General features: G+C 34.1%; 1 protein-coding gene across 1 annotated transcript; it reads left to right on the plus strand.

Moving 5' to 3' along the window:
- Window positions 1-1,686: 1,686 nt before the first annotated feature.
- Window positions 1,687-23,018, plus strand: LOC113500802 (lachesin-like). Its single transcript, XM_026881701.1, has 10 exons — window positions 1,687-1,770; window positions 4,141-4,269; window positions 10,225-10,429; window positions 12,118-12,273; window positions 13,027-13,155; window positions 15,272-15,409; window positions 15,999-16,148; window positions 17,657-17,731; window positions 20,679-20,774; window positions 22,670-23,018. Exons 1-10 carry the CDS (start codon window positions 1,687-1,689, stop codon window positions 22,687-22,689), a joined length of 1,182 nt encoding a protein of 393 aa, XP_026737502.1. The 3' UTR covers window positions 22,690-23,018.
- Window positions 23,019-25,205: the final 2,187 nt, after the last annotated feature.

Consider the following 25,205-nt stretch of genomic DNA (forward strand, 5'->3'; position numbering starts at 1 on the left):
CAATCCCTCAAAAGGTCTACTTTCTAAAAGCTTCTAGGCTGACAGTCGACTGAGCTAAGATTACCTTTTTATATACCAGTTCTCAACTATTCCGTCTCATTAATTTAAGAAAACATTATTCATCCTCTTTTATTTCTAGACGCTTGAAAACTGGAGACACTTCAAACAAGATATAGATTCAGAAATAATATTAGGGTCCTTGTTTCAACGTCTGAGTGACTGTTTATTTTGAGAATTAATTTGTTTATTCTGTATCTTTTTTTGGCAATTTATCATTGTCGCTTGTATTCCTAATTATTCACTTTTAGCTAGGGTTCCGCACCAAAAAAGTATACACGGAATGCTATTACTAAGGCTTCGCAGTCTGTCCGTCTGTACGTCTGTCTATTACCAGCCTGTACCTCATGAACGTCCGCGATAGCTGGATAGTTGAAATTTTCACAGATTATACATTCTGCTTCCGCTTATACCAATAAATACTAAAAATAAAGATTGCATCCAATCACGTTGTTACGGAAATAAAAATGTGAGGACGCTCAAATGTATTTGCTTATCTTTAACATGTTAGTGAAAACTAGGACTTGTTTAAAAAAAGAAAAAGACATTTCCTCCTTTTAAAGTACGGAATCCTGATACTCCAGTTAAGTACTTATACAGGAATAATTCCCCACCAAGACATAATCTCGTTTGATTTGTTGTGCAATAAAAAACATAAGCAGCTTATAATAATGCGCGGGAATACCGACAATCGACAACCAATCTCTTTTGAATATCGAAATATTCTCGATTCGATTAATTTGTCAGATCGAGAATCGAATTGGTGACGTAATGAAAATGCTGAAGCGAAAGTACATTAAAAATCAAGATGAGCTTTATTTTTTCCTTCATTGATATACGTTTTACACATAATTTATTCGCAGGTTCAAAAAAAAGTCCCGTTACTTCTGATCCTACCTACTATCCTACTTCCTACTAATACCTATGTGTTATATATGCGACAGTTTGTATTTATGGATGTATGTTCCAGTTTCACGCAAAAACAACCTGAAAGGATTTAGACGAAACTTGGTATACATTATTTTAGTTTACAACCAGAATTAACGCACAGGATAGTTTATATCACGATCGTATGTTACCGTATTATTTTCAATTTGTAGCAGGCGGGCCCGCAGGCAATAGCTTGTTCTAAATACATGATGCGTCCCAGCAATGCATACAAATAGATATTATGGTATTATTATGCTGAAAATGAGGGACTATTCGCTACAAATATATCAAGAAATTCTACTATTCCCAACTGCAATTAATTGAAATACAAACTACTTTAATTTCGTTTAAATATCCAAAACTATTTAGAGTAAACAATATCAATTAAACAAACATTTATTAGTGTTGAAATTAATTAAACCTTTCCCCTCTAATACCCTAAGTCGTTACAAAACGTTCGTATTTACCATTCACTATTGATTACAGAAGATTAAATACTTTTAGCGGGTAGCCGTATTTTCAAACGACGTTTTTATAATTTTCGATCTCTTGATACCGGGAAAATCTTGAATTAAGAATATTGTTAATAACAAAAGAGTTCAGAGCATTTTTGATCGCCTATTTTTATGTTGTCTTTGGGACAGTGAGGATTCCGTATAAATAGGATAAAAAAAAGAGAGAGAGTTTTAATCAGAAAAAATGTCAACTGTCTCCAGTTCTACGGTTCATACAGCATGTCGACAAACAGACGGACAGACAGGTGAGCAGAGCCTTTGTGGTAGGGTAATTAGAATTTATTACATCATTAATATCTTCATGCACAGCCCACAACAGTGATCCCGAAGTTAAAGTTGTATTTTTACCACAGCCTTTTTTTACTTACAATCACAGTTAAAAATGCATCCTTTTATCCTCGACCTAATGCTACCGAAATGCGTCAAAACTTACTAGAACTGTAGAGTCCATTCATCATGATTAACTATTCCAGTTTTCAAAACTAGGGTATGAGAGTGACCTCCACGGTCCACCAATTAGGCCCAACCGTGGGGCACATAAAAAAGATTAATGTTATTACTTGTTCTGTTACCTTTTTCATTGTGTAGCGACCCGCTGTTTCATAGCCAAATATATTGTCTGTTTACTGTTTAAATAGTTAAATAAGTTTGGGATAAAAAGGTTTGTTTTTATATTATAACTTTATGGTTGTTTTTGGAGGAATAAGTTGTGCCTATGGTACGGAAATGCTCGAACGATTCGCAGTATTCGAATTTGAAATGGATTAGATACTTTTTGGGTGATTTATAAAATAACTAAGTGGCCTTAAATTTTTGTGATCGCTATTTGTTTTGGTATTTTTAAGACTGGTGCCGTGGAGGTATGTCTGTATCGGTGTCTTAATTTGGCAAGGCAACAACAGTACAATGAGTATAGACATTTCAACTTGTATAAATTCGTATAGACCTGAAAATTTGTAAAAAAGATTTTTCTCTTTTTTGTGATGGATTCGTATCCAATCGAAGAATAATCTGTAGATAACCGCTTGACTTCTACAATTCCGTCGAAATCACTCTTGCTATACAATAAGTAATTTGACGTTTACTAGAAAAAAATGAGAAAAACTAATATTTTAGACATTTAGCTCGTTTCCCTTCTTTCTTGTACATATAATAGTGTACTTACATAGAAATCTAAATAACAAGGTAATAGAAATGGCATACACCGCGGCGATCTATCGAAACGCATGTCGCCGGTGGGCGGGGCTTCAACACATTCACAGCTAATAACTACGCAATCACGCAAACATTAACATCGAGAAGACCAAGCAAACAACACTAGGCCGTACGTCTAATGCAATAAGGTTGACTTTGTCGTTGTATGGATTCACTAACTCACACAGTCATTGCATTTTTTTGCATTAGTCGTAGTGATTACGTAAACTACACTAGGGATTGACTACGGATCCGAAATATAATGAAAGACGAAATTATGAGTGATAATGTTTTTTGTTGTATTCTTCTATGGATTACATAATAATATGTACCTACTTACAAAAAAAAAATCGCTAATTGTCGGTTGACAAAAAAAAATATTATTAGGAAATACTTGGTACCTAGGTAGGTTTGGTTTATACGGTGACTTTTTAGTCGTCTTACAAAAGCAGCCCAGTTCATGTATCGAATGACTAGTAAACGTTCATAATAAAAAAATAGGTATTTATGAGATTTGGATAAATTTAAATTGCAATTTTTATTCAATGCTATGCTATAGCGCATGGCGTACTTTTTGAAACATTCAGTTGCGAGCGCGGTCCGAGCCGTAAAAATGGAGAGGGGCGCGGGCGGCGGCGGGCGGCAAGTTATCAAGCATGCAACTAATCATAGTGTATATTCGGCCTAAGTTGTAGGGTACCAATTTCGTTTACCCGTGGTAGTCATCCACTTGTCTTTTGTATTTATTTGCATCCTGCGGGATTCTGAAATAAAAATATATTCAATAATATGTTCACAAAAACGAACGACTATTAAAATTGTTACTTTTCGTATACAATGTTCATTTTGGATAATTTGTCCGCACTTAACCACATCACTATTTCCGACAGTTTTGTGCGGCCGTACCACTACAAATACGATCGCATTGATAAATATTATTTTTCGTTATACATTTCTCTTTTTACAACGGTGCATTTCTGTAAGTCTCTTACTGCAGAGGCAATGATTAGTAAAGAATGCAATTGTTGCAGGATGGTGCGATATAAATATGGTTTATAATGAAGGTTATGTTTTGAAATTTAATTTTGCAATAACATCAATATTACTGCAGTAATTTACTTACCGATAAAATGTTATCTATTTATTTATGTTATTACACGATGCAGATGAATTTCCAGCCTGAGAAACGCCGCAAAACACCATTTTTAGTGGTTCTTGCTGTGACGACGTTCCGCGAGCGACTGAGCGTAAGTTCGCGCGCTGGTGTCGTCCAAGACACCAGTGTGGCGACAAGGTCACGCGGCGTTGGCACTTCTATTACCTTGTTATTTAGATTTCTATGTGTACTTAGGTATTTACAACCTTCACCAATTTTCAGCTCCATGAGAATGATTGTAAAGTTGTAAACTAACCATTTACATTCGTGTATTTTTAAACTGTCCAGATTAATGTTCTCTATAATATATTGTTAACAGATGAACCAACCTTCATTGGAAGAGAATCAAACGTCACGGTGGTTACTGGCAGAGATGCAACACTCACGTGCAAAGTGGAAAACTTAAAAGGGCATAAGGTAAGTTTGAAAATCGGTGAAGAAAACCTGAGGGACAATGTTAGAAAGAGATGCTGCTCTACTGATTGTGGCTTTTACAAGTGAGGTCGTCTTGCTTAAAGAGGTAGCCCTGGATATTAAAATGAAGTCTGTTATGAAATTGCCAGAAAGCGGGACAGTGTGCGTATAGGATAGTATACGTAAAGGCAAATTTGTTTTTTTTTGTGTTTAAAACTTTTTAATAATTGTTTTTATATCTGTCACGGAAATAGATCGTTTGCAAAAAAACAAAAATATCAACGATGACACTATCACAGTTCGAAATATAGTGAGAGGCAGAGCTTTAGAATTCGGGTCTCGTTATGCAATTAAGTGCTGAGCCCTAAAAAATCCGTAAAGAATATATGCATAAATCATCTAATATATTCCAGTATATAATATTGTATCTATCATAAATCAGTTTAAAACTGTTATTAAAATAATACGTACGCAATGTTATTTTGTATCTTATTAAAACAGTCTAATTAGGCCAGTGTTATACGTAATGAAGTGTAACTTTAATTAAAACGCCTAGCTCTAGGTTTAATTTAAATAAATAAACCCAATGGAACACATTAATATCAGTGCCTGTACCATGAAAACGTCTGTTGTTATGAAACAAGCGAAATGGCGGATTGTGCAGTGCTGTCTCACTTTAACAACGTTAATAGGGTATTTCACAAATAAAAACTATTTAGTTCGTCAGACAAATTTAATAAAAATATTGTTGAAGTATTTTTTTTATTTTATAAACAAAAATGTTGGTGTCTCAGTGAAATGAAACCTCGTGTGACGTCACTTACCAGTACACTATTTACTAGCAAATGATGTTACCAGCCCCTACTCCTATACATTTCATGATATAATTGCTTTTAATCTTCCTAACTTTTTAATGATGTCGTAAACTGAAAAATACTAATTCAATATTTTTGGTAAACCAGTCTGTCGAACAATTTTTTTTAGTCAAATACCGTATTGTTTTTCCTTGAGATAACATAGTAGAGGTCTTGAAATTGGTTTGTAGATAACCAGATTAAGCTGATCCGACTGACATATTTCGTAAAATAATACTAAAATTTGAGACTTACTAAATGAGCCTGTGGTTCAGTGTTCGTATTTCAATTTATTTTGGACATAAAATATTGTTAATGGTCCAAGCGTATAATTTGAAATCTTAAACTGTATCATTACGTTGTTCTAGTATAGGTACAGTCAAGTCCATTAATGTATGGGCTCTTTTTATACAAACACATTTTCCAGTTATTCCAGTGGTAATTATAATATTTAGTTGTTGTTTTAAAATGTTTATTGGGTTTTGACATAAAACTACACTAGATCCAGATGACTTGTACTACTAATATTAATTATAGGTAAAAGCCAATGTATGTGAGGGTTTACATGTTTTACACGAAAAATATAAAAGAATTTTGAAAAAAATTGGTATCGAGATCATCACCATCAGCTTGTTTTCCCACTGCTGGGCATAGAAACCTCTATGCCCAGCAGTGGGAAGACAAGCCCTTTCTCGTGCCAATTTCTACGGTCCTGTGCCAGCTTCATCCAGACTCGACCCGAGGCCTTTACTATCACTACATCTACCCATCTTGCTCCCGAACGACTGACGCTTCTTTTGTCTTGCCTTGGCCACCAGTTCACCAATTTTGAATTTTACTTTTTTTTCAAATGAATGAACTGGACTGTACATACCTACTCATATTTTCGTTCGTATTATTTAAAACAAGTTTTCGTAGACAAATAGTCGAGCTAAATTTTATATCTCTACGCTCATATTCACAGTCAGTGTATCTAGTTTTCATGTCACAGTTTTTTTTTCACAATGGATCGGAATGTTTTGAATATCGAATAAACAAATTGAAAAAAAAAACATTCTTCCAGTGAAGATGAAATTGAATGGTGTTGTTCGAATTCTATATTTTTAACATTCTTTTTTTTTAGACAAATGATTTTAGAACAGTGATTATGAGCATATTTTCTTATGTTAATTATTGTTAGTTAACATGTGGCCCTGACAGCGATAATTAGATTTTTAATACTTTAACTGTTTACGACCTTCATCGTTAATCGTACTGGGACAGTGCATCCTATAAGGTAACATTTATTCACAACCTTAGTGTACAAAAGGTACTCGTAAATATTTGCGTGTAATGCCAATGTCCCTTCAGAGTAATAAAGTGAAGAGGTAAACCTTATAGTTTAGCACACCAGCCGCTTATGAAATACGCTCGGACCACACTTCAAATGTTTGTACCCGAGTAATAGGCCTGTGGTCTCGTTATGTGACCGTTTTCAATAAGCAACCGTTTGTTTTCGGTATTCGTGATAGGAACTTTGACAGGTTGTCATTTGTTTACAGTTTTAATTATGGATGGGTGGGTTGTCAAACTATTATGCATGCAATGGATTGCTTAAAACAATTATTTAGTGACTCTTTTGTCTGCATAAATATTAAGGGGCCAGGTTGTAAATACATTGATTTAATGGAAGCTAATAATTAGTAGTTTGTATAAATTCGAAATAAAATCTCTTCAAACATAACTGCCAATACTGTCAAAAAGATATAAATAAATACCTAGTTATTTAAAACATTTTCCAACAATTTCAAACAAGGAACGTCAGCTTTTTTCGAATCTAGGTAAATACTATATTTCACAAGCCAGTAATAACCGAACCGATTCGAACACATTCGAAAGTTGAAATATGAGAAATGGCGCACTTTTCACATTACACGCGGCAATGACGTCATGCTTTTCGGTCTCTAGAAAATGTGAATGGCTATACAGCCATAAAACATTGTGGTACTCAACGCAAAGGAAGCAATTTTCTCGAAACGAGTGCCTTTCTACGGCGACCACTTGATTTTGATCCTTAGCTATTGCACGCGTAAGTTTTAAATTAATCAAAGGATAAAATTGGAAATCGGAAATTTTAACAAACTTCTTTGTCATGGTTGGTTTCTTATGTTTATGTAATGATCAGATATATTTGAGTCATTCTTAACCCATTCTTCTGATTAAATTAATTGCCAAGATCCCAATCCTTGTAACGATTTTTAATTAAAGGACTTAAATTGTTAAGAAAACAGATTAACTAAATTCTATTTCATTTTACATAGAAAATGAATGGATCTTTTGTCACATATCAAATGAAACCTGCCCGGGCTACTTCTTAGAATTTTCTAAGCAAACCCTTATTTAACTTTTCGAAAAAACGGAAAAAGCTTACAATTGATTGAATGTCTTTTCTTTAAATACAAATTAATATCGCAGAAGTAAATAGCCCAACTTATTTTCTACTGAGACAATAATTTGTATATTATACACAACTACCCAAGCAATGAATTAAATGTTCAATTGAGATTCTGAATGAAATATTTTATACTTTTCTTAATGACATATTTTTGGGAAATGAATATTTTTATTTTTAGTTACTTTTGTGAAATGATTTATACTAAAATGATACAACGGTTTAATCACCGATATTTATCGATTTCGCCGATTAGTTTCGGACCCAACCGGGGTCGGCAAAGGTCGAGTCGAAAGAAACTGTGGTATCGTTTAAGCTTTTGCATTATTTTTATATTATACGCATCATTTTGATATAAATAAAAAATCAAAAGACCAAGTAAAAGTGAATTAAGTTACTGAAAAAAAGATCAAAGAAGCTAACACAAAATTGACTCTCCGGGAAATGTGGTTTTCATTCAATTTTAGTGCCTAATGAATACATTAATTAATTAGAACGAGTAAATGATCCGGGCTCGGTCGTACGTGGTATTCAAGTTTTAATTTACGCCCCAAGCGATACGTTTTACGCTTTTTTAAAGCCTTTGGGATGTTATGAAGATATACAGGTTTATATTTTTATTAGGTGTTTAAGTTTGGCCTCGTTTGCTTTAGTTTGTTCATCTTAAAACACGTGCAAAATTCATATGATCGCTTTATTTCTTCTTTTTTTTGCCAAAAAGGCAAAGTAATTTTTCATTCAAGAGATAATTTCATGATATAGGACTCGGTCTTCGGGCCTACACTCTGGTCATTTCCAACATGCAGATTCCTTGTTAAGAACTTTTATCTTAAATGTGATGGGGCATTATAATAATTGAAGACTTGATGGAAGACCCTCAACTTGCGGGGTTTAATTTTCAAAATATTTTTTAAAGAGCATTTCTTTATTTTTCCTGTAATTTAGGTTAGTCAGGCACCTTTACTTACCTTTTAATTAAACCTTTACTTACATTTTTGAGAATTTAAACCAAATGCAGCTGTGATAACACGGGATTTATTCTTAGTGGGTTCTTTCCGTTACTTAAACACGGATCCGATGCGGGCAAGTACTTAAAAGTAAGTTCTCTCTGTAAACAAGTCGTTAGTCAGCTGATAGCATTCGATGATAGCATAGCTGTGGTATAAAAATCACGTTAGCTCGGTATTTTATAGCGATAGTTGAGTTATGTTTCAAATATATACACTATACTACTATATAAAGCTGAAGAGTTTGTTTGAACGCGCTAATCTCAAGAACAATTTTTTCGATTTGAAAAATTATTATTTTATAGACCATTTATCAAGGAAGGTTATATTCTATAAAACATCACGCTGCGACTAATAGGAGCGAAGATATAATGGAAAATGTTGAAAAGACGGGGAAAATTCAAACCATGTGGACGAAGTCGCGGGCAACAGCTAGTAAGAAATATTCGTTTACTAGCCAAAAACGTGATTCACGGATAGCCGAGTGGTTAATGTTATCACGCCAAAGCCAAAGTGCGCGACGTGTCGCAGTTTGATCCTCGTGTAGGGCAAGCGTTTGTGTGGTCCAGGAATTATGGTTGTCCTGATTTTGGGTATCTTTATGCATAGCACTTGAATGTTTGTGAAACCCCCAGCTGTACCAGGATTGAAATCCTTAGTGCGGGAGCCGTTTCTTTTTTAATGAAAAAATCATAGTAATATCATGAAAAGTATACTCTACGTTGCTTCTAAATATTTTTGGACGTTGATCTAACTTTTACATCAGCTAGTTTTATGCAGAAACGCATCTTAACGGTAAATATATGATGACTGAACGGATAGCCGATTGGTAAAGCCTTCGTGCATGTGACTTGAATGTTTCTGTAGCCCCCGCGGTAGAGGGATGCCTTACTGCGGGAGTCATTTTTCTTAAATAATATTTGGTATCTACATTATGAATTACAAAAAACACACCCCGGTAAAAAAATCTGTTGTATCAAATAATTCTTGAAAACTTCAAGTATTTTCGTAATAATCTTGTCATTACAGGAGTATCTTAGTAGAAAGCCGCAAATGATTTGCCTTTGTTTGATGTGTAGAAGCGATTATATACTCGTTAGTACATTCACCTCCCGCATCAGATCAGCTCTATCTATGGGAAAGGAATCAAATTTAACCTTCAAGACTGACATTGAACAGACCGACAGACAGATCGACAACGGGACAGGTGAAACTTGATAAAAGCTTGTAAACATGTCCAAGTTTTTTAAAAATACGTCAAGAGTTGATGAAGTCTGTGACGTCAGATGCAACAGAATATATTTTTTTTGATACACGAGTTTTTACACTTTTATAACAGCAATTTTATTCTAGGAATATGGTTTATTGGACAAGCTTTTCTTTTGGCAGCTGTACAATAGTGTCTCTTCCAAAGTAAATTAAGTATCGATTTCTGTGTAGGTACTGGTAGGTAGGTACTGGTCGTCACGGGTGTCTATAGCAAAAACACAGTTTTATTTCTCCCTCTATTCTACATTATTGCCAACTTTTTATTCCGTTAATCTTAATAACTATGCTAAAAGAAATGGCTTATCTGCGGGTTGGCGATTTCTGAACATTTTGTCATTTAAATAACACACTTAACACCATCGTAACAAAGTTTCATTTAACTGTTCTCGTTAACCAGGTAGCATGGCTCCGAGTGGACACCCAGACCATTCTGACAATCGGCCAGCACGTCATCACGAAGAACTACCGCGTGGCTGTGTCCAGAGTAGACCAGACCTGGTCTCTGACGCTGAGGGACGTCAGACCGTCAGACGGCGGGAGATACATGTGTCAGATTAACACTGAACCCATGATCACGCAGACACAACATTTACATGTTGCAGGTAAGGTTTACTGATTATTATTTTCCCACGTTTTTATACACTCTCTCTCTCTTGTTTGTTTGTTTGTCGTTCCGCTTGGATTTTTACTACTCAATTTTGAGGCACTTCCCGATAAGCGAGCAGGCTGAAATTTTCAGGGTAGCTTCAAACCCGATGACAATGCAATTTACAACTATAAAACGGCTGGGCCGCTTTTGATTAAATTTAATAGACATTTATTGTATTATATTATGTTATTGCATTTTTGGTACAAAACATTCGTGGCCCTTGTGAAGGGGATATGAGTATGCATTTAATTTAACGTTCAAACAGTGCTATTAAATAGCCTTTCGTGATTATATGAATTGTGATCTGTGTGTACCAGATAAGTAAAGTCGTAATTTGAAGGGTCACACTATGCAAGGTATCCTGTTTAAAGTGTAGAATAATACACTTGAAACAGTAATACATTGAAGAAGCGAGTCAGTGGATTGCATGATGTAAAGTTTCGTATCTCTTCTAAAAACATAAGAGGAGACGACTATTAGGACCCCCTTTTCTGATAGGCTGGCTCGGGGGAGGGAACGGTTAGTGTCAAACTCTTACTGTCAAAATCTGAACCGCAACGCTACGTCATCCGCGCTTTTATTTCGGTGTATGGCAATGCGATGCAATCCTTCATACAGGACCCCTAGGAAGGTAGGATCTCTGAAGCCCATTTCGGATATGAATAAAATAAATGTTTGAAAAAGTATTTTTACTAACATTTTACTCAATACGATTCCCAATCAGCGTGCCCAGATTTAAAAGACACGTCGTGTAGAGATGAAAACCAAATACCAACATTTAACCAGTTATCAATTATTCAACATAATATTTACCATTGCAATGATCCTTAAAATATCATATTCACACTTAAAACTCCCTTTTAGCGCTTTAATACCCTCTCTTTTTCCTCCTTCAAAACTTGCTGATTCTCAGAATCTCAGTAATAAAGAAAACTAAACCGTTAAGACTAAGTGATATCGCCAAAGTATTCACCTCAAACTAAATTATACTTAGCGGTTGGCGTGAACTTTATTATCTTAAGCTCCATTAATTACTGCACACGAAGTTAGCTCTATAATCCGCCATTATCTCGGCAACAAAAGAATTGACAATGCACCAGATATTATTTGTGCTCTTTCATAACCACCCCGGCTTTCGTTGAAATAATTATTTGGACTGCATAAATTACGAGCGGGATTCTGTTTAGTGGTATTCATTGAAACAGTCTGTTTTAATTATGAATGATGAATGTTGCTGATTAGTTTTAATTTATACCGATTAATGTTTTTTTGGATTTTGTGCTTTTCGGTGGATGCATTTTGCTGTGGTATCCATTGTTGTATTATTTACCAACTGTAGCACGTGTAGTTGTGGAGATTGAGATGGGTATTTTAGAATTGGATTACTAGTTTAAGAGTGCACACATGCTTATGAGTTTAGCGCGTTCAAGCAAACATAATATCAATCTCTTCAATATTAGTATACATCACTAACACTAATTACATTTTTTACACTAACTTCTTGTCCTTCATCCTCTCTTCTCCGCCGACCTCTACTTCTGAAACTTAAAGGCATTAATCTTTATCAATTTATGTTGTTCTCATAAAGTATAAAATACACTTATTTATTCACAGTCAATATCCCCATTTTTCCCTGTCCAGTTCCCCCTGATATTCTGGACGCGGACAGCAGCAGTGAGGTCATCATATGGGAGGGAGACAACGTGACCCTCCACTGCGCAGCCTCCGGTACTCCGGAACCAACTATCCTGTGGAGGAGAGAGGACTACGCTGCTTTCAGAGTCGGTCGGGAGACAGGTAAGTCAAAAGAGGTTTCAAACTAAGAATCTAATGGAACATGTTGGAGTAATGACGTCATGCCACAATTAAATCAGGCTGGTTTCAGATTATAGATACCAATCTTGTGACAAACGTCGAAAACTTTTCGAGGAAGAATAATTTTTCGAGTGTAAACTCATTTGAGCTAGGGATACTTCTTCAAATAACTAGAATAAGTCAGGTTCTATCGATCGCCATTCTAAAGCTTTATTCTTAAGAGTTAGCCTAGTTTTTATGTAGTCAAGTCAGTCAGTCAAGAAACACGGTTTTAGATAAAGATCATTATCCCCATTAAAGCTAAGAATAAAGCCTCCTTTTAAAATCATTTTAAAGAAAAAAAAATCTATATCATTTAGGCCCGATTTTTCAATCGTCAGATAACTTTTATCTGAGGAATAAATATGGCCGTTTGACATATTTTCTATACAAAAGCTGTCAAAACGTCAAATATATTCATCGAATAAAAGTTATCTGGCGATTGAAAAATCGCCCCTTAATGATTTTATGTAATAAGAGATATTTTTTTGACATTAATTTGAGCTTTGAATTTGAAACTACATATCTCCCATTTTTTTATTCACTTGGTACCAAACGTAATCATCAAAATATAAGATCTGGAATTCAATCAATGCCTAAAAAGCGAAGCAATATATAAATATTTCTTCTACTCTTGTCAATGTTAAAAATGGCAGACAGTGATATTAGTGATGCACGTTTCATTTATGATCTTAGTTAGCAAATGGAGCGGGGCGTGGTTGAACATGACAGCTGTGTCCCGAGATATGAATGGCGCCCTCCTCTGCATAGCAACAAACGGAGTGCCGCCATCGGTCAGCAAACGGATCCTACTCCATGTCCTGTGTAAGTATCCAGGCTATATGACCCACACGTAGATGCAATCGTTCACACCCCTGAATATCGAATGAGCTTCCCTTTCTAGCTGCGAATCTAGTTTCGAATGAAATATGTAGTTGATACGTGTCCCGTCCGGTGTTCAAGTTGGAGATGTATTATTAATTATCATTTAAAATATCTTTCTTTAAATAATCAATGGTTAAAATCAATAAATAATTTTGTAAATCAACTTCTTTACGACGAAAAATAAAAGACGGTCAGATGTTAGCATGGCGAACTGTTTTTTTTTTAATTTAGGACGTTATCGTTTATATAAGATGTAAACAGCCAGTAACATGATCGTTAATGAAGCATGCTCGCACGTTCCTTAATCAAAAGAAGCCTCTACAATGTTCTTTTGAATTTCACGCGAAACAGCCATATCTTGCTTCCTAATCAAAAAAATTATCCAATGTTGTTTATTGATCAACATGTATTCAACACCAACACCTAAGATGTTTTCAACGCCATATTATTATCTATTTTTTACTTATTACGACATATTTCGTAGATCGCAGTTTTTCATGAAAATAAATTGCATATAGAAATAATTTGAAACAGTCTAATCTATAGCTCAATAAAAAAATAGTCTTTAATAAAAATAACACCCACCAGAAAATACTAAAAACAAATCAAGGTTTCCCAACAAAATATGTAAATTGACACTTTAACAAATCAACATATAGTCCAAAATCCAACAGCCAGAGTGTTTAATATTCTAACTTTGATTAGTAAACGTGTTTACTATTGAGAAGGTTCGAAACTTTACTCAAATTTAATTACATGCATTCCCTGCCCTTTGAAACTCCTTTGAAAACTGTAGATTGCTGAGGGCAATTAAATTTAACTCATCTGAATGGTTTGCCAATCAAAGATTGATCTTACGATTTCTCTAGAATATTCGCAGACGTATACTTGAATGATTGGTACCTACTGTATCTAGCTAATTAGGGATTTAAGTTTTAATAATTTTGTAAAATAGAAATCCAGTAACAAAAGAGGGTATTTCGTTGTATGCTTTTGTAACTTCTGTAACTAAAATGGAATTCGATGCTTATTTTGAATACCGAATATTTGATAGAAACAAACGTTCCTTAAGATAGCAATATAGTAGGTATTTGACTATAAAATCGAATTTGTTTGTCAGTAAGGCTTCAAAATAGGGTAGTTGGGTTAGTTATAACGGTTCATGAGATACAGCCTGATGACGAACGGAAGCACAGGGAGCCGCGCTTCAGTAGTAGGATTCCGTTGTTACCCTTTCGGTGTGGAACCCTAAAAGTTCAACAATAAGATATATTGAGATATAAAATTCGTCTGTTTTATGATATGACTCAAGGGACAGGGAAATGGTAATATTATTTGCTTTAATCAAATATCAAATTGACATTTGATTGAATAATTGATTTTGAAGATAACATGTGTGAATATTCTCACGGATCCAAACCGAATATATTGTCTGCAATAATTACAATACGTGATTAATCAGACTCCGATCATATTTTAAGTGCCGATTCTATGTAGGGTGTACGAATAATTTTCGGTAAGACGTTTCCGATTATTCTTCTCTCTAGTAAAATTTAAAGGTGATATAAATTTTCAAGGTTCCGTGAAGCCAAAGCGTTGAAATTAACTGAAATGTTTGTTTATCCGTCTTATCGTTAGGTATCTTACCAGTAAATTAACCAGTAATCGTGTTATCGTTCATCCGTCACCAGACTGCATTTCATGAACCGTGATAATTAAACAGTTGAAACTTTCATGCATAATGTAGATATTTCTGTTGCCGCTACAACAATAAAATTAAAATCGTTGTTAAGCAACATTGTTACTGTCATACATTTGATTCACATATACCTGCCCACTTCATGTGTTACCACGATTTGCATTCTCTTTAGCTTAACGAAACCCAGGGTCGCTACTCCGAATTGCACTTATGAGATTCTTATAGAGGAAGGTTACCTAGATTTTTTTTTTATTTTAGAACAAATGTTAATTTCTTAGCACAAATGGTCTATCAAAAATTCGCGTGAGTAAACAGTTGCATCATTTAATGCAATACTTTCTTTAAATATTTTAACAGGTAAACCAACGGCTCGTGTTTCACAAAAGATGTTAGGTGTCTATGTTGGAGAGACGATGCTTCTAGAATGTAAGATCGAAGCCTACCCCACACCAACTGTGTACTGGACTCATATAGACTTGACTAAACTATACAACGGTAAGTCACTATTTCCGTATCGTATACTATTCTGCTGTTGAGATTGTTGCTCCATTTTGCTGCAATGCTAGCAGATTTGGGTAAAGTAACAGACCGTTGTTACAGTAATAATCTTATCCTTCCGGATTAAAATCACGAGTCACGACGCACTTTGGGTTACGATTAAGGCAGTGTCAGAGTTTGACTAGCTTTAATCCAGCCCGGTTCCTTCTTTTGCTCTTTGTATATCGGGGCCGCAGTCACCTCTTCTGCCAATCCCGCTTGACAGTCAAAAAAGTGTTACTTTTTAGGAAATTTCTTTTTGATCATAATTAGTTTTATCGTCTTACAACATTTTTTTAAGCATATGCTTATTATAACGCTACAACTATTGGGTTTAAACAATCCAATCCCATCGTCATATGTTATAATATAGTTTGTATTGGGCTCATAATTAATGAATAGAACCAAATTCATTACCTGGATTATGTATGTATTTATTTGGATTGGACAATACAAAAGCATACACAATGCTAGTCTAGATTGAACTAAGAGATCTAATTAAGCTTAACCACACACATAACATTAATTATATTTACGTCTTACATAGGTTCAAAGTACCAGATGAGCATAACTTCACAAGGGTACAAGCACACCGCGGTCCTTAAAGTAAAGAGTGTGTCGCGAGACGACATCGGCTCATACTACTGCTACGCCGAGAACTCTATGGGATCGGTCAGGGGAGGCATCACCATTTACAGTAAGTACTTTGACTATAGTCCACTTTCCATATTTTTATTTAGTTTACGAGACTTATGTCTATTAAGTACCTAACATTAATTGCACCTTAACGTTATGGGCCATTTGAAATGAAGTAATGGGTTGTGTAAATTAAAAAAAATATATATTTTCGGTTATCATATTATTTAGTAAACGTGTCTATTTTTAATAATACACAATTACGTTAAATACTTCTTTATAAAAAGTGTAAGTATATGTATAGTTATTAAATGATGCAACGGTTTACTCACGCGTATATATCGTGCGTGCCCGACTTGTTTCGGACCCAACCGGAGTCCTTCATCATGAGCTGACGCGGGTGGGTCGCGAGTTGTGAGTAAGCCGTTGCATCTTTTAGTCATGAATCATTCTCACGATAGTTACCATAAAAATATATAATTGTTTAAATTTAAAAATGGTTTTCAATCAAGAAATATGCACGCTTGATAAATTTTATCCACATTTAAAAGTGTCTGTAAATATTTAAGGTCTATAAAAATATAGTATAAGTGCATATGTGACCCGATTGGTTCTGGCTTTGTGCCAATTAAGTCTTGCCAAAAGTTTCGTTAAAATCCTGGCGTTTTTTAGCACTCTTCACGAAACAAACAAAAAAGAAAAGCAAGTTTTCGATAGTTCTCGATGTACAGTTAGTAAAGTTACATATTTTATAGCTTCTGTTGTCAATACTCTATGTTATATGACAACTTCACAGACAAATAAAATTTAAAACTTTGTTTAATATAAAAACTAGACTCAAATTATGTAACTTGGTCAAGGCATATTTTTAGGCGTAGCGCTAACTGTTATTATGACTGCTATAATAATATTTTCATGAACCCTGTTTTAAATTATTATGCAAGGAGTATTGTTCTATTTAAATTCTACAGAAAAAAAGCTCATTTGGATAATTCTGACGTGGTCGGGTAAAACTGGTTGCAATTTCAAAGTCACAATAAAAAAAAATCTATTTCATCTGTAAGAGAACCATTAAAATCGGTAAGAGATAAAGTTCAGTATGTTGTAAAAGGAACAAATGGTAGTTAATATCTAGTTAACCTACTTTTAGTTTATTAGTGCCAGTTTTTCCGAATATTATTCTCATTGCACATTAGCTTACTGACCCCATTCTTTCGCAAGAAGGTTTAATCCAAGTCGCAGCAATGACTTTGTGTGTTACAACTAGAAACCAGTAAAAAAAAACATAACTGAATGCTAATCAAAAAAAGAGTCTATTGCCTTGTTTTAAAGTCCTTTATATTAAGACTTATAGCAGATAAAGCATGACAGCGCAATACACGACATAGAACGGCTTCTCACTTCCTCAACTGCAAAAATGTTACTTAAAGAGTTAGTTTAGGCCCGCATTCCACAACATTTCCTGTTCAGGTCATAATTAAGAACTCCATTCGGGTCCGAAACTAGTCAGGCGATTATAAGTGAGTAAAAGGTCACTTCAAATAGATAATCCAATAATATTTGTTACAGCTCTAGCAACTACATCGACAACAACAGCGTCGGTTATAACCACTCTAGATGATGTCACCACACCACACCACTTTTGTAAGTAAAGGTCTTCGCACACTACACCAACAACTAAACCCACTCAACTCACAGTTGTATTGAAATGAAAGTTAAATGAACAACGAGTGAACTAAGGCAGCGAATACTTTCAACTTACAGGCGATTCACACATAGTCTCCTTTATACTACGTTTTATTCGGATATATTGTACGGGTCCCGTACCCTCAGGGGCAAAAGTGAACCATTTTACTAAGATACCGCTCCTGCTTGGTTCCTTCTGTCTGTCACTAGGTTGTATCTTAAGAACCGTGATAGCTAAACAGATGTAAAAGATAGTGTATTTCTATGTTATTCAAATGAAAATCGAGGTTAAGCAACGGCCCCTACGGTGATAAATTTAATGAGTAATCATTTTCTTCTAAATATTGGATTTTCTTTAGCTCTATTCTATATCTCTCATCGTCTTAAGTCCGACACACATTTCTTTCTTGAAGGTATTGTTATATGGAACGGTATGAGTGATCCATGCAAGACAAATTCCATATGTTGTCAAAACTGGTTGCTACAAATATTTATCAAATCAAATGGACTAATTAAACGGACCGGTGAAACGGTTAAGAAATTAATGTAAACAACACAATATGAACAATTACATCCTACTGCCGTTAATTCAGGAGGAGTGGAATCGACGGTAATTCGGTGTACCTAATGTGCGAAGACCCTGAGTCCTCATTTGACTGTTTTTGTAAAATATTTTATGGCATTATTCATGACTTTAATACTGTTATTATTTAACCTCTTTATAACAATTTCTCGTAACTATTTAATTAGGCTGTGTGGATGGATTGTGAATTCATGGGAAATATTTCATACAGTTCATTTCAACACACATTAAAATGTCACGTTTATGGAAACGGATAATAATTCTGATCATTAATTTTATATTCAGTGGAATACTTTATTTTTATAGGAATTTTAACAATTGTATTGAATAAATCATTCAGGCAAAGTTTCGGAATAGTTTGTTAACGGATTAATAACTAAATATTATAAAACGAAGTCACACCCTCTATCATTATATAATGCTTAAATTTTCAAAACAACGCAGACACAGATTCAAATTCGATAGTGTTTATAGTTAGAGTGATTTAAATGTCTTTTTATTATAGTAAATGCAAAATATGTAAGAGAGAATAATTGTAGGGGTTACAAATGTGTTGACTATTTTTTTATGCTTTCCTTGCAAACGCTTGCTGAACCCTGCGAGATCGAAATAATGTTCCACAATATTGTACACCATAAAAGTAGTCCGATTCTCGTCCAACTTCTCTGGTCAAAAACGCATTTTTAGGAGATAGCATTTCTCCTAATTTCTATAAAGAACTTCTCCAGCTTAATTTAATATATAATATTCAATTTAAAATCTACTTCCCTTTGAAACTTAACAATTTTAAAAGTCTCATAATTTTCGAAGATATTGCTGCATTCACAAATGATTTGTGGCATAATAAGATAAAACTTAAGCCAAGTCTCGCGTATTAAAAAGTAAGAATCCATTGTCGATATGGGCCCGTCTAGACGTAGTTTTGTGTGTGTGTGTGTGTGTTATATCCGTCTCAGTGCATGCTTTATGTTTGTTCGTATGTTCATACTTAAGTTCATAGGATGGTTACTTTTTACCTATGTAGTGTAGCTATTGTTTGAGGTTGTTGTATTTTCGTCGGATCCCCAATAAAAGTCTTTTTTATTTTGAAAACATGACGAATATTAAATTTCCTCGTCTGGCTCGCGGGCTTATGCAATTTTTAGTGAATAAAGTAAGATTGTACCGTTTTAATGGTAGCTATGACCAAAATTAAATTAAACAGCGTAGGTAGGTACTTGAATTTGTGTAAGTCCACATTTTGTCATTGGCCATCACTAAACTTGTGGTGACAGAAAAAAACCCACATATAATTAAAAAAACATGTGTTTTGTAATTCGAATTACTGAATTGAAAAAAATACAGAATAGATATGGCAGAATCGTTCTGTATATTTTTGTTCCTCTCTCTCCCTATGGTAATAATAGCAAGTCTATAATATTATACTGCAGACAATTTTATACAGGTAGTTCACTATTTCGAACTCGTAAAGTTATTCATAAACTTCTTGATTACACTTTTTGCGTGCGTAATAAACTTGGAAAAAATGTAGTAATGAAAGTTTTTAAGTTCATTCGCGAGGTTAGTAATGTAGAGCAGACATCTTTTATTCTAATGAAATGGATCTTTTATTTTTATACTGGAGATCAGTTATTTAATGTTGGTTTGTGACACAGGATTTCCCTAACCAGTACAGACACAGTGTGACTTGATCGTCGTGATCTTTTCAGATGATGAGAAGATAAAGTTTTTTTATTTTGCTTTTTTTTTATTTCTTATCTTTATTCGTTAGGGAAATATCAATCATAATAATAAGGTTTAAGGTGGTTAAGCTAAGAAAAGCTCATGGCTAACTTCGGTGCATGGATGGGTGACCATCCCTGTCTTAACGAGATCCTCCGTGTTTCGGAAAACACGTTGAATTGTGGGCCGGCTGTTATTCGCACATCTTTGACAGTCATTATGGGTCGTTAGTCAGAAGCTAGAAATTCACACAACTCAGTTCATATAAATTTTCATCGATATCGATACAGCTGTTTAAGCGTGAAGATCTAATAAACTCACATGTATAAACACACGTACTTTCGCATTACAACTACTTACATATGTTTTATACACTCACTTTTCTTGTTAGTTTGTCGTTCCGGTTGGATGTTTGCAACTCAATTTTGAGGCATTTCCTGATAAGCTAGCAGGTTGAAATTTTCAGGGTAGCTTCAAACCCGATGACAATGCTATTTACAACTATAAAAACGGCTTGACCGATTATGATAAAATTTTAATAGAGTGACATTTAAAGATTTTTAGATTTTCTAGATCTAATAATTTTCTCTTTGCCTACAGATGCAGAATCAGAAGGGATCGGACTAGAAGACCATCACTTTCCGGAGGAGGATCGCATCGTGGTCGTACTAAGCCAACATCAAATGCAGAATCTAGGTAACTAAGTGCTAGGCACTCTATATAATTAGGGGCCGATTTTTCAATCGCCAGATATTTTTTATCTGACGAATATGTTTGACGTTTTGACATCTTTTGTATAGAAAATATGTCAAATAGCCATATTTATTCCTTCTGATAGAAGTGATGATGTCTGAAGTCTCTCGTATAATTTACACCCATGTTTTAACGTAGCAAAAAAAAAACGTATTTTTTATTGATGTTGTTTGGTGTTTTATAGAGCAGGCAAACAAATACTACTCGCATATTATATTGATGAAATCTAATTTGATAATAAATTGCCCTTTAAAGCGAAAAGGGAACTAAATGACAAATTATATTTATCACATCACCTAGGTACTGGCTAAAGGCTAAATTATCATATAAATTGGTTCAGAAATCTTGAAATAGTGAGTGCATAAACGTGAGCAAACTGGCTAAATTGAGATTGTTCTCCTTTTTAATGTCGGTTAAAAAGAGTAACTCACAGAGTTTCCTATCGTTTATTCTGTTTAGCATTTTGAAAAAGCCCTGCTATAAACAAAACTTTTTAATTTCGAATAGAAAATAAAATTGCATATTTATATAGATGCAAATATGTAAAAGCATTCCTTCAAAAATACCGTGAAAAAGGACGAATAAAAATAATTGAAGGTACTTGTTCAGAGCATACTAATAGCTGTCGACCGGTGTTGCCAGCTGCGTCCACTTGAAAAAGGTCCGAATTACTTACGTAGTGACTAGTGTATATCCTTGACATTTAAGAGTTGGTATCATAGCAGGACACCGAAAATGAGACATGGGAAAATCAAGCTTATTGTATTAGCAATAAGGGCGTAGTAGAACGTTGTAATGATGTCAAACAAAAGTCAGCTTTATTCCTTTAAGATAACGGCTTTAATATGGTGAAAATCTTATTCCGTAAAATATTGTCCACTGACGCTCTACCAATTTTGTTGCTGACTGTACATAGTACGGTCAGCAATAAGTAAGAATACGTGTCGATTCCAGAGTGATCCAATCATCTGATCCTTTTAGACATTCTTGGATCCGGGGAAACTACTCTTTGCATTTTAAGTACCCTATTATTTTTGACCCATAAAATATTATTGAGAAAAGCGGGCAAACGCGTAACTGTATTTTATGTTATTAAGGAAGTCCTGTAACATCCAAAGATCCCTACCACTTTAGATTGTTTTATTTTTCTCCCTCTTTCTAACTTTTCTCTAATACCCTTATGCTTTTAAATACGTAATTCAAGACGTTATTTCTCTGACATTGACGTTTTTCAATCGGTTTTGTAAATAGATCGTCAAATTAACTTATTCCAAACAATCAATATTAATTAAAACAAAATAACCAATAATTAATTATTTACAACAATTTTACTATAAAATAAAGTGTTACTTTATTATTTTCGCGTTCATTATTGCGATGTTAAAAGTTTATTAATGGCGGGCCACGAAATGCTATTCCAGAACTCAATTGCGAATGATTATGAATCGCTTTCGATTGCAAATTAATGTAATACCTATTTCAATATAATGTTTGCCTTATTTAAATATCTGTGGCATACATGCAAAGTGTATAAAACTAAACTTCCTTCCTTAATTAAAAGAAATAAACTTGAAACTTGTTCTAAATTTGAAACATAAAGTTTCGAAAAAAGCAAAGCTCATTTTCATTGATAGTGAAAAAAGGATCATATTCAATTTTAGAACAATATTTTTTTAATTTCTCATAACAATTTTTTATTATGTAATTGAGATATTTCAACTGATTAGAAACTTGAATATTAAAACCTCTTTTCGTACCTTCCTACAGTCGTAAAATGTAAATATTTATTTCGGTTTAGTTAAACCACAACCAATTACTAAAAAACCTATTTATTTCAGATTTATCACCCTCCTCGTGACCTGAGGACAGTCAACACGAGTCGCCAGTGTGGTCTTCAGAACCAAATCTAAGACCACAGACGCGCCTTATCCCAATCGTGGTACTTTTTGCCACTAAAGTGTTATAAAGTGTACATTATGAACAAATGGACTGTTAAAATAAGTTTATACTGTATATAAATTAGTTTTAAGATAGTAAACTTTGCTTTGGAATTTTTGTAAATAGTCTGTTTTTTTATTGGCTGTGAATTGTTATAATTAGCTTATTTATAATAGTTATAATATGAAAAAAATGGTTTTGTAAACATCATAAACGATTGTTTGAAAGTTCATTATAATATGGTTTTCCAAAATATTTACCCGTGTATGTGTGTATGTCACTGAACTTCTAAACGGCTGGACCGATTTGAATGATTTTTTTATATGCGTTAGGGTGACGCCTTGGTTTAAATTCACAAATCAGTCCGCCGAAAAGATGTTCGCAAACCTACTGTTGTTATAAAAAGGAGTTCTTTTTAATTTGATATGTGTACATACTTATCTAGTTTAAGTTCTAAGAGCCTAAAAGCATATATTAAAGTAAGACTGTTCTTGTGCAAGTGGGATGGCACTACAAAGTGTAGAGCGCCATCTCCCTCCCACAAGAGGTTTCCTTGGACGTAGGCTCGATGTTAACATTCTGTCTTCACACATTCATAAAAATGAAATATAAATGAATAAAACAAATCTCAATAACTACTAAAATAAAGCGTGTTTTATTAAAAAGCCTCCGCCTTCGTCTTATATTCCCATTCTCAATTTACAAATAAAACCACTGCTTACTTTACTTTCCTTCAGAAATGACCGTGATTACAATTCTTTCTCTTTATTGCTTAAATACCACAGCATATAAGTACTATGAAATTAAATCTGGTGTAGTGTAAATCAGACTTGAGCAACTGAGGAATATTACCTATAGGGATGGCAATCTGAAATGGATTAATCAAAGAATCGATTTTTTAAATCGATATGTAGTATTTAATCGATTCGGTAAATCGATTTTTAACTTTTGAAAATCGACGCTCGATTTTTCCCTATTGTAGGAGGCATTAAGCCCTGTTACTGGCCGTACCTATAACCTATAGAAGTCGATCGACTGTCGTCGAAAGTAAAATATAAAAGCATTCATCCTGTAATATCGACAGGTGGACTTGATTGATTAATTTTGAAAGGAGGTTCCGTCGTTAGAAAAAAGTTATTTGTAATGCTGCAGTAAGCTTGACTTAATTAAACTATGTACGCATATTGGCTGCTTATTACTATAATAATAGAAATGATGTTTAAAATAATATGATAGGATACTAGCAAGGTAAACAATTCCTAATCTAATTAAGGAGTTATAAATTTAAATTTTAGATTAACGTTCTCAGCAAGGCCTTTGCATGTTAGACCGGCGTCCTGCTTTACCTCCGCCTTTAAAACAATCCTGTTTCTACTCATGGAGATATAGGTACCGTGAATAAAAAGAGCTACCAATACAAAGATATTTAATATGGGATCAGTCTACTCGTCAAGACAAATCAAGTGAAGCCAAACTTGATGGTGTCGTTTAACAGCGGATCTTATACACCGTGATTTTTTAGTCGTCTTACAAAAGCAGCCCAGTTCATGTATCCAATGACTAGAACACGTTCATGATAAAGAAATTGGTATTTATGAGATTTCAATAAATTTAAAATGCAATTTTTATTCAATATTATGATGCAATTCGTAGTTTTTTAGAAACAGCTCTGTTGCGAGCGCGGTCCGAGCCTTGTAACAATGGTGAGGGGCGCGGGCGGCGGCGTTTTTATCATTTTTAAGAATGTGTTTCAGATTTTTCTTGTTTAATTTTTCTTCGTAATTATTGTCTTAGTTGATGATAAAAAAAAATCGCGCTTAGGGGTATTTTACGTCGGATACATGAACTGGGCTCCTTTTGTAAGATGACTAAAAAATCACCGTGTATAACCAAGTTCCAACTCCAGCAGCAGAAAAAAAAAAACCGTTAAAAGGATAGGTGAAAGTATACAAAAGCGCGTATTAATTAAGTTAAAATAATCTTGGTTGTGCCTTTCATATCATGTATGCAATTATAGACTAAAATCCAACGTAATAAAGTTTGTTTCACCTTTAAGAGAAATATCCGTTCAATAAAACTTTGAGATTAGTAAATTGGGTACATTTCAATTTAAACCCGAAACAATTAAAATCGAATACAACCCCTTCGTCTGGGGTTGAGAGGTTTTTAATTGTTCAAGTTTACGAAATAAATAATCCATAACAAAATGTTCGGCTAACATCCGAAAACATCAGAAAACGTAGACTATGAGAAAAAATAAGATAATTGCTTTAATATCCCGTCACGTACGCCATTTATTTAATTTTGGCGGTAATGTATTTCAAGTTCTGCTAACGATTTGAATATCGATTGGAAAGTGAAAAAAAAAAACACAGATGGAGCGTTCTATGACGTCATTAGAAAATTATAATTTTTGTTTATTTTTTAATTACGACG

Source organism: Trichoplusia ni, chromosome 14, assembly GCF_003590095.1.
Source record: "Trichoplusia ni isolate ovarian cell line Hi5 chromosome 14, tn1, whole genome shotgun sequence".
In the NCBI taxonomy this organism is placed as follows: domain Eukaryota; kingdom Metazoa; phylum Arthropoda; class Insecta; order Lepidoptera; family Noctuidae; genus Trichoplusia; species Trichoplusia ni.

What these genes read in the sequence shown, in the direction of transcription:
- LOC113500802 (XM_026881701.1), top strand. Translation starts at nt 1,687, where the DNA reads ATGTCAACTGTCTCCAGTTCTACGGTTCATACAGCATGTCGACAAACA. An exon ending in AAAACTTAAAAGGGCATAAG is followed by an intron (nt 4,270 to 10,224) that starts GTAAGTTTGAAA and finishes CTCGTTAACCAG; the next exon opens with GTAGCATGGCTCCGAGTGGA. An exon ending in CAGAGTCGGTCGGGAGACAG is followed by an intron (nt 12,274 to 13,026) that starts GTAAGTCAAAAG and finishes TTATGATCTTAG; the next exon opens with TTAGCAAATGGAGCGGGGCG.